Raw genomic sequence first — 16,864 nt, forward strand, 5'->3', positions numbered from 1 at the left:
TCCAGGTGACCGACTAGGTAGGCGTTTGCAAACGGGAAGAGATCTGGGTGCTTCAGCAACACCCCAGATGAACAGGGATATGTGGTGGTAAAACCGAAAGGGGCTCCTGGTTTATAGATCAAGGACTTTCTTCAAAATCTGACTTTTATTTGTAGTTAAAGAACCGTAGCTCAGTGGGGGGGGGGGAGAGCATTTCCTTTCTCGTGGACTACATCTTAGTCCTGGAGATTTCCAGTTAAAAATACCAGGCAGCTTATTAGAGAGACTTTTCCTTAAAAAGGGAACGATCTCCCGCATGGCATAATCGGAGACGCGAGAGGGCCCCGTAGCCCGAGGAAACTCTGAGTCACTTGCGTGTGTCCGAGTTTAGGAAAGAGTCGCCTCTAAAAACGTGGTCCAAAGGGTGACAATTCAAAGCTGGAGCTAAGTGGAAACCCAGCCGGCTCTGCCGCCTGAGGATATATGAAGATGATATGCCGTGCTGGGCCGCCACCTTGTATTGTTAGCACCAGTCTCTAGGAAAACAGTGGCATAGGGTTTCTCCCTGAACTGGGGCTGCCCCATCGGTCAAGTGCCTCTAGGCTGTCAGCGCGCCTTGCCCAGCTGCTGCCTGGCATTCGGGTGAGGATTATCTGTGTGCACGGATCACCCAAAAATATTTGGCAGATATACGAGCCTCCACTGCCTTTCTCCGTTCTCATTTTACGCTCCAGAGGGGACCATCGCTGGGTCCCAGCGTGGAATGCCCGGGAAAGTTACTTTGGTAGGCTAGGAAAAAGCAACGTCGGGCTAAGGAGGGGATTATGGGCATTGTAGTCCAAGAAGCTCCGATGGTATAGGACAATGCTGGGGCGCCATCGGAGGCTGGGGAGTTACTTTCATCTGTTTAGTTAGTTATATGTTCAGAGACCCAACAATAGCAACCATGTTTTGCTCGATTTGGCGGATCAAGAAAAAAAAAGAGTTACTTCAAAATATCCTACCTATATGACTTCATACGGTAGGATATTTTGAAGCAACTCTTTTTTGTGTGTTTTGAAAGGAATCAGGATAGTTACTTCTAGCTAATTTAGAACATCAAAATGCTAAAAACCATTGACCCATAGTTCAGAATACACCACAGCCCTGAAGCCGCAACCCCCTGTGATCATAAAAATAACTTTAAAATGATATGCTGTAATTATGCAGCAAAAACGAATGAAGTTACCCCATCAAGAGCTTGAGAAAGTTGATTTTGGGGAGGAAAATCCCCAGAATCTGGGAGTTGTACTTGAAAACAAAATAACTTTTCCATGTTCCACCTCTTAGTTACTGAATAAAGGAATCCTTACAAGTAACTCATTATTTGTAATGAATTAGTTCCAAGGTCCAGGCATGATTTGTATTTGATGTGCTGCTCTAGCCATCTGGGGAGCAGGACTTACAACCAGGGATGGCGAAAGAGATGTGTGTGATTTTTCTCTCCCATTAAACTTTGGGTCAGGAGAAGCGGACAGGGAATGGCTGGGCCTCAGGCAGTGAAATTTCTTGGGCAGCCTTGGTCTGAAATGGAGGCTTTTAGAAATAAACTTCCTCGGATCCTTTTCTAAGGGAGATTTTAATTCAGTTTAAGGCTCTTTGTAGTACTAATCTATTTCCTTGCCATGCCTCGGCCAGCCTGCAGAGAGCACCAGAAAAAACACTGCCCTTCTGTCCCACACCCAACTATGAAAGAATATAAAAATTTCATTTCTGTTTGTAGGCATTTAGTTCCCGGTGGATTCCAGCTTGGAGATCCTTCTGGGCAGTAGTGGCCGGCCGGCGGCCAAGGAAGGAGGAAGGCCGGGGAGAAACTTTTAGCAGCTATTTTTCTTGAGCTTCCAAATCGCCCCTTAAACACCTCTTCGCCTTGCGTTTCCAGGAGGGCGAGAGTAATCTTAGAAACCAGCTTCCTTTGCCAAGGAATGCCTCCCTGGCGCTAATTGCAAAACCAAGCAAAGGAAGGCTTTGCAGGCTCCTGGAAGAAATGAAACAAGGAGTGACAGACGCAGAGGGCTTAGCAGGACTAAATCGAAATTTGGGAGTAACTCAGCAATATTTATTTACATTTATTTATGTAGAAATAAAACAGGAAGGCTGTCGGAGATGCTTCCACACCAGTCAACACGCCTTAATCCATACGTTTCCTCGGAGTAACGTAAATCTGCTTAAAATCCGGTGGATGTTCCTGATTAACGGACTTATGCAGTCCGTTAGTTGCAGCAGTTGTACACACACACACACACACACACACGTTTGTTTTGAAGAATGGGCTGCTACAATTATTGCAATTTTGCATCCTTCTATTAATTAATATATACATTAATGTGATATTGTTACAGATCCCTCAGTCTATTTCCCGCCCACCCTTGCAAGTGCTGCTTTGTGCCAGCCTCCAGTTGAGAGAAGTTGGGAAACCACCGGCTGAAGGCCGGGGAGAGCCACTGAAGTACATATATGGGCATGAGAACTCAAATTAACCTTAGCAAAATTTGCTCGGCGAAGGAGCGGACACGGAGAAACATTCCATTCCAGTGAGATCTTGCTTTTTTTTGCACACACACACAAACCAAGTCCCCAGAGGGGTGGCCATTTCCCCTACGGTTGTGTTCTTTAGACTTATATCCCAGCATATCTTTGGCGTTAAGATGACATTGGGAAATCTAAACTGTTTAAATATATTAATTTTTTTGCTCTCTTGCAACAAACCACTTTGCGAATTTGGGTTTTGTTGTTTGTTCGGCTTGCTTTGGGCATCCCCAGTAGAAACTGTGGGTTTGGGGAGAGTGCTTTTATCAAATTCCCACAGTCTTTCCGGAGCACAGTAATTCTCGGGAATTAAACTAGTGGCTAGTTTAATTCCCGAGAAAAGATCTGTATGAGCAAAGGGGAGGAAGGCTGAGAGATGCAAACATTTCATTTGGAGATGGCAGCCCCATAACAGTTCAACTTTTTGGGGGGGACTCTGAACTACCAGAAGACTCCCAACCACAACGGCCATTGCCTGGTGGGGCTTGATGGTCTGGGAGTTCCTCAAAAGTAAACTGCCCTTCCACACCAGGAGATCATTCAGGCAGAAGTTGGATCCATCCCCTATTTTCTGCTCTCCGTTCAATGTACTGAGTGAGGAATAAGGCGGGAACGGCTCCTCAGAACCTGTGATGGGCTTCACTGGTGATCTCTAGAGGTGGCCCAGAAGCCAAATGGAGGTTTTGCCACCTCGCCTGCAATGGGCATTGGTTTATCTAATCCATTTATTTATTCATTTATTTAATTTATATGCCGCCCACACTACCCAAAGGTCTCTGGGCGGCTTAGAAATTAAATAAATAAATAAATGGATCCATTGATTCCTTGCACTGGGGTGCCTCTGACGTGAAGGAGAAAAGGGAGCGTCTCTATTTTGTTTTATTTTATTTCATTTTAATTTTTTTTTTTTGCATGCATGCAGATTCGCCTTGCAAGCCATCCCTCCCTGATTCCAGAGGGGGGGGGGAACTGCTATTTCCCTCACTCACTCAGAGCTTGGAAAAAGTTACTTTTTTTCGTGTGTGGGTAACTTTTCCAAACTCTGGGTCCTCCTCCTCCTCCTCCTGCCCTGGCAAGGAGGGGAATTTTCTATTATTTCCAAAAAGTTTCCCCTTCCACCAGCCAGGGAAGGAGGGAGGGAAAAGATGCTCGGGCCTGGCCCGGGGAGAGAGGGAGGTGGGCCTCCTCCCGTTTCCATGGTAACCCCGCCCAGGAGCCGTTAAAGGGGGCGTCGCCGCATCCGCCTCATCCGGGCACCTTCCCCCCCCCCACATACACCGGTGGTGTGACGTCAGAGGGAAAGGGGCGGGAGCTCCGGCATTTCAGGGCGTGGCGCGGGGGCTGTCGGGAGAGGCAGCAGCAGCAGCAGCAGCAGCAGCAGCAGAGGAGGCGCGGACGGAGCAGAGAACAGGCAGGGCGGGCAGGCAGGCAGGCAGGGCTCTTTTTTTCCCCCCGTTTCGTTTCGCGGGCGGCGGCCATGGCCGGGGCGACCACCATCGAGGCGGTGAAGCGCAAGATCCAGGTGCTCCAGCAGCACGCCGACGAGGCCGACGAGCGGGCCGAGAAGCTCCAGCGGGAGGCCGAGGCCGAGCGCCGGGCCCGCGAGCAGGTGAGGGGACGGGCCGCGCCCTCCCAGAATCCCCTGCGCCCGGGGGCCGCCCTCCCAGAATCCCTTTCGGTTGGCCCCTCTCCCAGAGTGCCCTGCGCCGGGTGGCAGCCCTCCCAGAGTCCCTTGCGCGGGTGGCAGCCCTCCCAGAGTCCCTTGCGGTTGGACCCTCTCCCAGAACCCCCTACGCGAGTGGCCGCCTTCCCAGAATCCTTTGCGGCTGTTCCCTGTCCCAGAATCCCATGCGCGGCTGGCCGCCTTCCCAGAGGCCCTTGCGGCTGTCCCCTGTCCCAGAATCCCCTGCGTGAGTTGCCGCCTTCCCAGAATCCTTTGTGGCTGTCCCCTGTCCCAGAATCCCTTGCGCGGCTGGCTGCCCTCCCAGAGTCCCTTGCGGCTGTCCCCTATCCCAGAATCCTCTGCACGAGTGGCTGCCTTCCCAGAATCCTTTGCGGCTGTCCCCTGTCCCAGAATCCCCTAGGTAGGGCTTCAGGAGGGGCAGGTCAGGATTCCCGGAGGGTTCTGGGAGAGCCAACCAGGCACAAAGAATCTCTCCCAGAATGCCCTGCGCGAGTGGCCACCCTCCCAGAATCCCTTGCGACTGTCTCCTGTCCCAGAATCCCTTGCGCGGCTGGCTGCCCTCCCAGAGTCCCTTGCGGCTGTCCCCTATCCCAGAATCCCCTGCACGAGTGGCTGCCTTCCCAGAATCCTTTGCGGCTGTCCCCTGTCCCAGAATCCCCTAGGTAGGGCTTCAGGAGGGGCAGGCCAAGATTCCCAGAGGGTTCTGGGAGAGCCAACCAGGCACAAAGAATCTCTCCCAGAATGCCCTGCATGGGTGGCCACCCTCCCCACAATTCCCAGAAGGGAGAGGCGGCTACCCAAAATCTTCTGCGGTTGGCCATAGTGGGTCCACCCATGCAAGCAGGGCCATGCTAGTATGTGTGTGTGTGTGCGGGGGGGGGTGTCGGAAGGTAGAAATGCGACTCCCACCCTCAACTACGCCTATTTTGGAGATATTTAAGCACCAGAGATGCTGTTTGGCTGCTGACCCTCATGCCTAAGCCACTCTGACCGATTGACCCCTTGAAGTGGGGTGCTGTGACCCCCCCCACACACACTCACTCAGTTCCTTTTGCTCCTCTCAACCAAAGGCTTCTTGCAAACCCTCAGCCCCGGGTGGCGAACCTTTGGGGCTCCGAATGCTGTGTACTACAATGCCCATTGTCCTTGATCATTGATGGTCCAGGCTGGGGATTTTTATAAGAGTTGCAGCTGCCAACATCTGGAGTGCCAGAAGCTAACCGCCTCTGTCTCTGAGCGAATCAGGACGGGGGGGTCATCTGGCTGCCAGATGCGGGCCGCTGCTTCCGAAAAGGGAAATCCCATCCTTCGCGCAACATTTTAGGAATAAATGTTTGTTAGGGTGTCTTGGAATGATTTCTGGGAAGGTCACTCACTATGTGAAGGCGAGGAGCAGAAACTGACTCAGAAAAAGATTACTTAAGATAAAAGAGACTCTTGCTAAGTCACTGCAAATTACACTCTCTAGTCAGATCTTAGCAAATTTCCTTTTCTCGGTGGCTGCCTTTAGTCTCCTTGCCAACGCAGCCACCCAGGCTAAGGCTTTCTGGGAGATGAAGTCTGAAAAATGAAATATTTCAGGCTCCATGTTTTGCCTTCCCTCTGCGGATCCTTTGGGGAAAGATTAAAACGCTTAGCTTTTTGTTTTGCCTTTGCTGCTTTTGCTGGTATTTAGGGGTAGACTGCCACGCAGGCTGGAGGTTCTGATTAGCTGCCCACCTGCACAGGGTTTTAGGTGGGTGCTCTGAATGAATGGGTGTGGAATCACCCCTACTTCCTGCTTGACAGTCTTTAAACGTTGCCACTATCCTTTCACAGCAAAGGCGTGGCCCGGGAACGCCTTTGTCCTTTGCCCTTCCTCCCATGGAAGGCCTGTTTCGAACCCAGGGTCTGTCTAGCCTTAATCTCTGTTTCCTCAGTGGCTTTTGGGAGGACCCAGAATCAGTGCGTTACCGTCTCAGACCACCCCACCCCTTGGTTCCTGCCTCTCTTGAGTGCTATAGCCTTCAAATCCTTTGCAGCTAAATGTGCCTTTCTGACTGCATTGTGGCGTTCGTGGGTTCTAGTAGGTTTTTAATCACACGCGGCGTGAAAAGAAGGTTCTGTGAAACTGCGTAGGGGAGGTTGCACAGAAGCTAAACACTCTCAGATTGAATGGAATAATAAAAGACAGAGAATTCTGCAGGGTTGCATGTGGGAAACTGGATAGAAATTAAATCCAGGAAGAGCAGAACTCTGTAAAGTCTAGGTGGGTGGCTTGGTGATGGGGCGGGGAGCGAGCTTTGCAACCCTAAACCCCCCCTTTTGAGCCCTGATCTTTCCAGTTAAACAGATCAGGAATCTGTCTTTCTTGATTTTTTTTAAAAAAATATTCTTTCATTTGCTTGAGAACGCCTTCTGCAGACAGGGCTCGGCTCCATATAAGGCAGAGGCGTTAGAACTTGGATTTTTATCCCTCTTTTTTTTCCTTACTGTGGGACACTGGTTAGGCAGGACTAAACTAGATTTGGGAAAGGGTAGCATTTAGGGGTAAAGAGTCAGAAAGGGGGGGCTGAAATGATGGGGGACATTAAGGGATCCTGGGTGGCTTGTGGGAACCGAGGGGTGGGGACGCCGGGGAAGAAGTAGCCAGGAAGCCCTAGTCTTGCATAAGGAAAGGGTTTCCTGGTGGCAGTATCCAGCCAGGGTGTGTGTGTGTGTGTGTGCCAGAGAGGATCTCGGCCTGTTCCTTTGTGTCTTCCCAGCGAGCCTCGTGGCCCGAGATCTTTTTCGAAAAAGGCGTTTCCCCCCGGACAGCCGGATCTGGGTCGTAACTCTTCCTGTGGGGCTTGTCCAGGAAATGAAGCAGCAGATTCAGGCTGAAGGCGGGCTGTGCGGGGTGGAGGCCCAGAGGCAGCTTTTCAACCTCCCTGCCTGGCTGCAGGAGCGTGGATTTATCCTGCCGGGGTGCTTAGGAAGGTCCCTTAGAATCAAAGCCAGACCCTTGCTCTGTCCAGTGGCCCAGGCCCGCTGTCTGTAACCAGGGCAGGCTTTGGCCCCTGTGCTTTTTGGAAAGGATTTTCCCCGCCTCTGTTTGGAGAAGCAGAGGTCTGAATCTGGAGCCTTGTCTGGGCGAAGCAGGCCTTCTAGCACTGAACCCTCAGAGTGGGGTGCTCTGATCCCAAAGGGAAAGGAGGAATCTGTCCCAGTTGTTTACTGGTTTTGGACCAGGGTGGATTTGATTTAAACCAGTGGTTTTGGATGGATTTTGGGGGGCAATTTTTTAAAATTTGCATTGTGATTTAAATCAATTTGATTTTTTTTTAAAGAATCATGGATTTTTTTTAAAACATCCACCCTGTTTCGGACCTGGTTGGCGTATTTCTGCCACGGGTTTTGCAGGAGAGGGATGAAACCTGGTTTAGTTGGGGAGCTGTTAGCTCTTTTGCAACAGCTCTGAAACCCACGAATCCCATTTTGCATTTCAGTAGATGAAGAGAAAGTTGTCTTGAGATCTGCTGGCCAGCCTTCCTCCTCCACCTTCCGTGGTGCAGACCTGGCCAGCTAACAGTAAGTGTAGCTTGACTTGTCTAGGTTCAGAAGAACCTCGGTTTTTCTCCAGAGGCAAGCGTCTAGCTTAACTGACGGGGTAAGCAATGGATCAGACCAGTTTGTGCCAGGGATTGCCAAGGACCGGGAATGCTGCCACTGGCATAGCAGGAAACTGGCTTTTTTGTTTGGCTGGTTCTGCATCAGGTTTATCTTCAAACAGGGCGGTAATTTTGTCACCTCCTTAGACTGTGTTCTAGGTGTCCCTCCATCTTGTTCCACAACCTTCGCTTCCTTCCCAGCCTTCTTCCCTTTTCATCACAAGCAATAATTTTTTTTTCTCTTTATGCCGGCAGCCCTCAGAATCAGGCTTGCCTGCATGCAAATCGTGGTGTTAATTAACTCTACCTGGATGCTGCCCCTGACAGCAAGGGGTTGAATCTGAGACATCGCTGACGAAAATCACATGAACTGGAAATCTGGCCTTTGAGCGTGTGTTTTTTTTTAAGCGTGCACCCAGGGCAGATAAAAATCGGTGGTTTTTTTTTTAAAAAAAATCAAATTGATTGACATCACAATTTAAATTTGAAAATGATTTTTAAAATTTAAATGGTCAGAAAGTCCAATTTTTCCCCCCAATCCACTCTTAGGATCAGGGAGGGGCAGAATTCATGATACATGACTGTATATTCTCAACTTATGAGCTCGCCCGTTTTCTGAGATTCTGTCAAACCCCTTCCCTGGAGGCCTTCCTGATCCATGCTGGCCTCCACCGAAACCTGTATCCTTTTGTGTATTTAGAACAACACCCAGCACACACAGCAAGCAGGCGGGTGGGGTGTCTGTCACCCGGTCTGTGGGAGAAGCCACACCGCGAGTTAGAGGTGAATCTGGCCAACAGGACTGCATCTGTGTGATGTTTTTGCTCATTGATTTGAACAGGAAACACAGAGATTGCCCAGCCAGCTCTTTGGGATTAATGTTCGACGCTTAATTCCGGATTTTCGCCTCTTCCCCTAAAAGCGTTTTGACCTCTGCGCTCTCGACTTTCTGATTCTGTCACAAAGACCCTTGTGTTCTTGACATTTGTCCTTCCTAGTACTGTAGCGAAAGGATGAGATGGGGGGGGGGGAACAAACTCTCTTGAGTGACTTTAAGCCACATGCTTCACAAAGGGTGTCTGAGCATCTAAATCAAAATGACCGACATGTATATAATCCACCGCTTCTCTTTCAACCCACGTCCTGCTACCTAGGAGGAGAAAGAGCTTTTCGCCTTGCCAGGAAAAGGACCGGTCAGCCGGCTTTCAGCCAAGCGCCTTGATTTATAGCCAGCTTGCTTTCCTCTGGACAAGGAAAGAGACAGCGACTCTGAACAGGGAGGCAGTTTCTCCAGCAAATCCTGCCCCTTCCACTCGCCTTCTTTTCCATGCTGGGCGAGAGCCGTCCCGGTCGTAAACGGCCTGGCTCCCGGGAGAGGCTTTTCGAAAAGGGGAAATGGGAGCCCTTGAAGGCATGGCAGGAGGAAGGCTGCGGTGGGCGGGAGGGTTTCGTGGATGGGGAATATGAGCCCCGAGGAACCATCCCTCTGACATGGTTTTTGATTTTTCCGGATCTCCTTGCGTGGCTTAGCCCAGTGGTTCCCAACTTTGGGGGATCCAACGGTTCTTGGACTGAGACGCCCACAATTCCTGGCTGGCGCAGGTGGTGGTGAAGGCTTCTGGGAGTTTTAGTCCAAGAACACGCCTGGAGACCCAAGGTTGGGGACCAGTGGCTGAGTCCGTAAAGCATGGCTGGATTGCTCTGTGGGAGCAGAGGTTGGGAGTTCGATTTTGCCCCACTGGGTCTCCTTGGCAGGGGCTGGACTCGATGATCCATAGGGTCTCTTCCAGCTCTGTGGTTCTAAGATATTACAGTGGTGCCTCGCTTAATGACGATAACCCGTTCCAGGAAAATCACCGTTAAGCGAAAACCTCGCAAAGCGAAAATAAAAACCCCATTGAAACGCATTGAAACCCGTTCAGTGCGTTCCAATGGGGTAAAAACTCACTGTCCAGTGAAGATCCTCCATACGGCGGCCATTTTCGCTACCTGTATAGCGAGGAATCCGTCCCTAAACACAGCGGGGAGCCATTTTAATCACCCGGCGGCCATTTTGAAACCGCCAATCAGCTGTTCGAAAAACGTCGTTTTGCGAAGATTCAGTTCCCGAAGCAGGGAACCGATCATCACAAAGCGAAATTCCCCCATTCAAACCATAGTTTTGCGATTGCAATTGCGATCGCAAAAAGATCATCATTAAGCGGTTTTGTCATAATGCGGGGCAGTCGTAAAGCAGGGCACCACTGTATATGATTAAACCTGTCAGATGAGGCTTGGGGGTCTGGAGAGCTTTCCTCTCAATGCTTGCCCACGAGCTCAAATGGTGGATAAGCGGTGGCAGCCATGTCTTGGGCTCCCTGCACCCCAGCGTTCCTGGCTGAAGGGGTCCTCCGTTCTCTGGCTTGGAAAGATCCCTGCCTCAGAGGGTTGGTTGCTGATGCCAGGAGCTGAAGGCGCCAACGGGACTCCCTTGCGCCCTCAAAGACACAGAAGCTGTCTGCGTACATGTGGAAAGCCGTCCCGTACCAGGTGGAGAAGCAGAGGTTTCTTCAGCCTTGAAAGAATGGGACACAGCAGAGGGTGAGCTTAAGACCTAACGAGTCCCTAATTCGTACGGGCAAAAATGCTTTTTAACTCTTCTCCAAACTCTTCTCCAAACTTCTGGCCTGGCCAGGTGGCAGCATCCAGGTGCAGAGGAGCTTGGAGGTGTTGTGGCGTCAAAGCTCCTGCAGCCAGCAGCTGCTGGTTTCATGGGATTTTGGACGATGGCGGGGTGGGGAGCCGCGGGCCGCACCTTGAAGCGGACCAGCATCAGTGGGAAGTGTTTTTTCATGCTTCGGCATGGCTGCCCTGGAGCGTTGATGCACGTTGAGATATCGGTCCAAGAACCGGCCAAGGCGTCTGCTGTCTCGAGGCTGGTCTGGAAGCAGGCCTGGCGTTCATCAGCCCTGCAGCCGCTGGGTCCAGCTGGAAAGGGTGTCAGGCTTCTGGAATGTGCCCCTCTTTTTTTTTTTTGAAGGAAAAACTGTAATTGTGCTGCAGAAATGATGCGTCGGGGAAAAGTTTGATCCTCATCCCGAAGCCAACACTTAAAACTTTAAGCTTCTTTTGGCAGGGAAGGTTGGATCTTGCCGGTCATGCCATGTGCTGGAGCCCCACCCAACCGCTGAAGCCTCTTTGAACCTCTCTCATTGTGCTGCTTTTCGTTTCAAGCTTCTAGTCCTCTTTGCCAGTAAGGGTGCACTGATGTTGGAAACAGGATGTGGGGCTGGCGAGACATTTGACGTGAGTCAGCGAGTGCAGCCGTCCCCTCTGAACACGGATCTTGGCTTTGTGGGGCTGGCGCTCAGCGCCTGCCGGATTAGCTGCTGGGAATCTAGCCGTACGTTCAACTGCCTTGAGATCCGAGGGTGTTTTCTGCCCTGCATTGTTTGGACTTAGCTCATTTATACGCCTCGTTCCACCCTTTAACCGTGCCTCGGCCGTGTTTGCAAAGGACGATAAAAGTAAGCCTTCTGGATAATTTTGGCCGGGGGCACGTGAGATGTTGCTGATTCACCCATCATCTTGTGCGCTTATCCCCCTTCTTGGTAAAGCAACTGCTACATAAATAGGGATTTGAAGCCGTGGCATGTCTTTTCCCTGGGAAAATTTCCCTGGGAATTGAGCGGTTCCCTTTTTTCCCCCCTCAGTGCCTGCCATCAGAGGCCTGCAGGAAGGCAGCGTGGGGTAGCGGGCAGAGCAGGAGATGAAACCAAGGGAGATCTTAGGCATGGCGCCATGCTCGGCACCCCCAGGGACCGAGGCCGTTATGTCAGGGGTGAGCCTGCGCCTCGCCACCCTGGTACGGCGAGGCGGACTGTGGAGGCCCTGTCTTCACATCTGTGCGAGCGCGCGGCGCTCTTAGCCGTGGTGATCTCAGCGGAAAGCTATTTGCCCCCAAAGAGACGCTGTGCTTGTCTTAAGATCGCCTTGTCTTGCGGCTCCCCCCCCCCTTTCTTTCAAAAATTTCAATTTATTGTCTGCCGTCCTTGTGGCTTGGTTGCTGGACCGGGTCTCTTAGGAAGCCGATTCTTCTTCTGAAGGTCCCTGACATGTCTCAAGAGGACAGAAAGATGGAGTGCCCAAGAATTAATCACGAGAGGTTGCAATCCTCTTGAGTTTATACTTGGAAGGAAATTCGATTCGGCCTAAGGTGGGTTTCACTCATCAGTAAAAATGTACAAAAGAGGTTTATTTTTCTGCAACATGGAATACCTGTTCCTCTGGTCATTCTCGGCCCGCAGCTGCTGGCGACTGTAGCTCTCCTAGTTGGTAAGCCTTTGGTTGGAAGTGATGGGCATTGTAGTCCGACAACATCTGCATTCCCCCATTCCTGTCATATTTTATTGCGTTGTGCTTTTTTTTTTTACATTGGAATTCTGTGTTTCTACTACGAAGAAGGAACTCGAGGCCACTAATGTATCAAGAAAGACAAAATATATAATAAAACTGCTGAGTTTTGTAGTAAACCGTCAACACCGGTTGGACTTTAAAAGGCCAGATTGGAAAGATGTGTAAGGATTACGAAGGTGGTGTTTCCATTCATTGTCACAATTGATACTTTAGCGTAAGCTGCTTTTCTCTCCCTCTGTTACAGAGCATTGTTGGTAGTAATACAAAGAGAGAGAGACACAGCCTGGTATTCTAAAATAGGAAGGGCCCAGATGGATAGCGGATTAATCCTTTGAAATCAATCAGGTGCTTTGGTGCAACCTGGTGGAAGAACATCGGGCTTCTGAGCTTCGGCATGCATGGAAAATAATGAGAAAAAAACATAAGGAAATGTTTCATCTTAGCCGCAGATGTCCGTAACCCAAGCATTTTTGGAGGGCTAGTGATTTTTCCCCTGCTGGAAAAAAAGATGTCTCTTTTGTGGCTCTGAATTCGTTGGCAAACAAATAATTAAAAGTCCTGGAAAGAGTTCTGAAGTCTTTCCGGAGCCCAACATGGCCCGTTTATAGAGGAGGGGGCCTGTTGGGTCTCTGTATGATCTGGGTTCCCCTAAGGAACCGCAGAAAGCTGGCTTAAGTGCCGTCCGCCTCTTGGCTGTTCTGGTCCAGGATTGTCGACGTCGGCCGGCTGGTGGCGACGATGGCTCCTTCCGGGAGAGAAATCACTAACGTTGAGCCTGGGGCATCCTGCATTTAAAGCATGCGCTCTCCCAGCCTTTGCTACTGTAGGGAGAGCATATGGCTAGGTTGAGAAACCTCGTTTAAGGCCCCAGGGTCATATTCAATTACAGTGCAATTTTGGGGATGCTGCATTGGAATGGGAGGGAGGGGGAATGCAGGGGAGCAGTGTCGGAGTAAAAATAATGGCCTATTTCATCTTAAAACTCATCGTATCGATAACTAAGTCTTGGGCTTCTTGCCCTTTTCACGGGAAAATACTTATTTATTTATTTATTTATTGTATTTATACCCCGCCTATCTAGTCATTTCGACCACTCTAGGCGGCTAGAAGCCCCCAGCTGAAGTCTAGTGGGAAAGCAAGCAGGGCCTTAGGGTGGATTTAAAAGAAAAGAAAAGAAAAATCAATGATTTTTTTTAAAAAAATCAAATTGATTTAAAACAGTATTGAAATTTTTAAAAATTGAATATGTAAAAACAAATCAATTTAAAAAAAAAATCTAAATTGTGGTTTAAATCCAAGCCACTCTAGCCTCCTGGCAAGCTTAGAAGAGGGTAGACGGGGGGGGGGGGGCAGAGCCAGCCCCCCCCAAGGCCTGAGATTTGTCCAGCCCCCAGATTTGTGGCCCAGCTGCTCCTGTGCAATGAAAGGTATAAAGTCTTTGGGGGGGGGCAGGACCCGGAGGGTTTAAAATGAGCTCTTCTATTGAGAAGAGTAGCCCGGACAAGTTCTTAAAGTTAACCTTTGGTGTGGTGCTTGTGTTTGTGTGTATGTTTGAAGAGAACTGGGGGGGCAGTGTTTTGGGGTGCCCCCCCTGCAGATCCTGTTCTTGCCTGTCTCATGGCGGGCCTCCTGCAAAGGCGGAGGTTGAACAGAACATTTAGGGGAAGGGATTCTAGACTGCCAGGCCCCTGTGGGTCCGTTTTCGCCGCCCTGGCAGAATCACAAGGGTTTGGGGGGTTTTTTTGGAGAGACAGTGAAAGACATTCCAAGCCCCCAAATAAATAGCATTTCTCCCCCCCCCCCGCCTTTGCAAACAGCAGTCGGAGGGCGTCAGCAAGCTTGCTGAGAAAGGCTTGCATGGGGGGGGGAGTTGCTCAGCTTTCCCAGATTTGGCCGTGGGCCTCCTTGGCTGCTGCTGGGGGCTCTTCTCCTCCGTAGCATCTTCCGTCTCTCTCTTCTCCCCCCCCCCAACTCCTTGCCGCCTTGTTTGGCTTTGGGGCAGCCCTGGCTCTGTTCCCACGCCTGCCCGGGACTGCAGGGAGACATTTATTTCTCTTCCCGTCAAACTCAAACCCCAGAGTCTCTTTGTCCACCTCCGGTCAGGATCCCCCTGGGATTTTTGGGGGGGGGGCAGTTTGAGAGCAGTTTGTCCCTGGGATTAGCGGGAGCCACAAGGTCCGGGAAATAACATCACTGGTGGTGGTGGTGGGGGGAGAGATAACCGAGAAATTCTCAGGCTTCCTGTTGACATTCCCCACGGTAGTCCTGGAAATTTTCAGTATGATGTTAAGGATCGTATTGAACGTCGTTGCCGTGCCTTGACGTCCCCGGGCTTCTACCATAGAGATGCTGCCGTTGCATAAAACTTGTGTCTATTTTTCCCGGAGAGCGTGGTCTACCTGCGGCCCCTTCCAGACTGGGTAGCAGAATTTCCAGCTTGAGCTCTCCGTGTCTGTCTCTGTCTCTCTCCTTGCTGCGCCCCTTTCCGTATCTCCAGGCGACATTGGCAGAAAAAAGGCAGACATAGCTAAGATGGGTTCCTCCCCCCCTTTCCCACTGCCCTCCAGGCAGGCCTGTGCGAGCTTGCAAAGAGATGGCTAGAATTCTCCAGATATTATGCAATCAGGGGTTCAGAAAAATTCCAAGTTTCCACACAGATGTTGGTTTTGCAAGGGCCGGGTGACGTGACTTCTGGATTATAGCTTCTAAAACCTGCCAGCCAGCCGACCCGAGGACTTGGCGATCAGTGTCACTATCCGTTTCTTCCCTAATCTAGTTGCTGAGGTATTGTGAGTTTTCCCGAGAGTTTGTAGCACAAACAAATGCACCAGGGTGGTTTGACTATGAAATCCGGACCTTAGAAAAGTGTGGGTTTTTGGAGGGGGTGGAGGCTTTGCAACCAGGGTGAATTGGATTAAAATCCTGATTTAAGTCATGATTCGGATTTTAAAAATCGGAATGTTTTTGACAATTTAAATGGTAAAAAATTTGATTTTTTTAAACATTTAGTCATTATCCTAGAACGGCAGAGCTGGAAGGGACCCAATGGATCATGGAGTCCCTGTCAAGAAGGCCCAGTAGGGGGGATTTGAACTTCCAACCTCTGGCTTCGCGGTCAAGAGACCTCAACCACTGAGCCATCCAGCAGTTAAATCAGGATTGAAATCAATGTGATTTTTAAAAGTCATTGCATTGGGAGGATCGGTCGTTAGGTCTCTGGGTGCTTTCCAAGGCTTCCTGTATTTTTCACAGGAACAATAAAGGGCTGGGTTGCCCTTCCGGCTCTGAATTCAAGCAGCTGAGATGTCCTCTTAGAACCGCCGAGCTGGAAGGGACCCTCGGGGTCATCCAGTCCAGCCCCTGTCAAGGAGGCCCAGTGGGTGGGGGGATTCAAACTCCCAACTTTTACCTCTGCAGCCAGAGACCTCAACCACTGAGTCTCTCCTAGCATTTCGTGAAGACAGCTTTAGGAAGGAAGAGAGGGAATAATCATATAGTTCAGTGTGAAAGGGCGGGGGGGGGGCTCAGTTCTGTTAAAGAATGCAGATTATTGATGGGGGGGACCCTATTCTGGCCCCTCTCCGTAGCAACCACCACCCTTTCGGGTCTGAATCCGGCAGTGGGCTCTTCCAAGCATCTCAGGGTTCAGCTTGCCAACTAGGTGTTAGGAATCTCCCGTCGGCCCACCCAGGGCTTAGACACACACACACCTGGGTTGATCCAGGAAAGGTCTGCCCCCTAAACCATCTGGATGACTGAGAATATGAACCCCCCATGTTCAGAAGCAGTCTACCTCTAGAACCCAGATCTGTGGATCAAAAAGAAAAGAGGAGGCTTTTTTTTTCAGGAAAGGAGGGAATGGCCTGCTCTTTCTTATATGCACACCCTGCTCGCACGTTAGGGCCGAGAGAGAGAGAGAATTCACCATTTGCCCTCCTTTGAGGCCCGTCCTGTGCCATCTCGCTTGCCTTCCAAGCAGGGAGTTGCCCGTCTGGACGCTGATGCCCGACGGGAAGAGGCGAGCACGCCGAACTCCCCGCTTCCCTTCCGCTCTCGCCAACCCTTGGCTGGCGTCTCCCGGAAGTTTGCCTTGCCTTGTCGGTGTTTCCTTCCTGTGCCCGTGCCAGGGGAAGGGGAGCGCCTGGCACAAGGGGTTGGGTCTGAGTTTGGAGAAGGAGAGGGTGGCTCTCTCTGGGAAAGGATATGGGAAGAGAAGAGTGATGTGCAGGCTGCCAAAATGGAGCTCTTTAGGAAATTATCCTTTTCCCCCCTATAAGCTGGCGTTTGGGCTGTGCTGTGGCTGGCTTCCCCTCTTGGGTTCCAGGGTGTGTGTGTGTCTGTGTGTCTGTGTTCACGTTCCCCGGGGAACCAGGGCAGAAGCGATGTGGCATCTGATTTCAACAGTGCTCCTTTTCATTGTGCCGGGCTTCTGGCTGGCTGCCTCCCAGGTCTGTCCCGTTCGCCCGTGAATGACCGCAATGGGGTTGGGTTGGAATCCCGCTTCCCAGAGGGTGGGGTGGGTTTTTTTCCATCCCGATGGTGTGCATCACAACTCCCACCGACGGTCACGTGACAGCCCTTCCTAGCTGGGGCTGATGGGTAGGGGTGG

At 50.9% G+C, this 16,864-nt stretch overlaps 1 protein-coding gene across 12 annotated transcripts in view; it reads left to right on the forward strand.

Moving 5' to 3' along the window:
• Positions 1–16,864, forward strand: part of TPM3 (tropomyosin 3) — a 44,474-nt gene that overhangs the window by 4,252 nt on the left and 23,358 nt on the right. For 2 of the 12 annotated variants that reach the window (XM_020810808.3, XM_072984093.2), the window contains exon 1: positions 3,892–4,156. The exons of 6 other annotated variants lie outside the window; for them this stretch is intronic. In XM_020810808.3, the coding sequence (XP_020666467.1) occupies positions 4,025–4,156 (132 nt within the window). In that variant the 5' untranslated portion in view covers positions 3,892–4,024. Of the gene's footprint in view, positions 1–3,891; positions 4,157–16,864 lie in introns of those variants that run through there. 4 more of the 12 variants (XM_020810807.3, XM_078382233.1, XM_020810806.3 and 1 more) reach the window with 3 other exon arrangements.

Source organism: Pogona vitticeps, chromosome 15 (genome assembly GCF_051106095.1).
Source record: "Pogona vitticeps strain Pit_001003342236 chromosome 15, PviZW2.1, whole genome shotgun sequence".
NCBI classification, from domain to species: domain Eukaryota; kingdom Metazoa; phylum Chordata; class Lepidosauria; order Squamata; family Agamidae; genus Pogona; species Pogona vitticeps.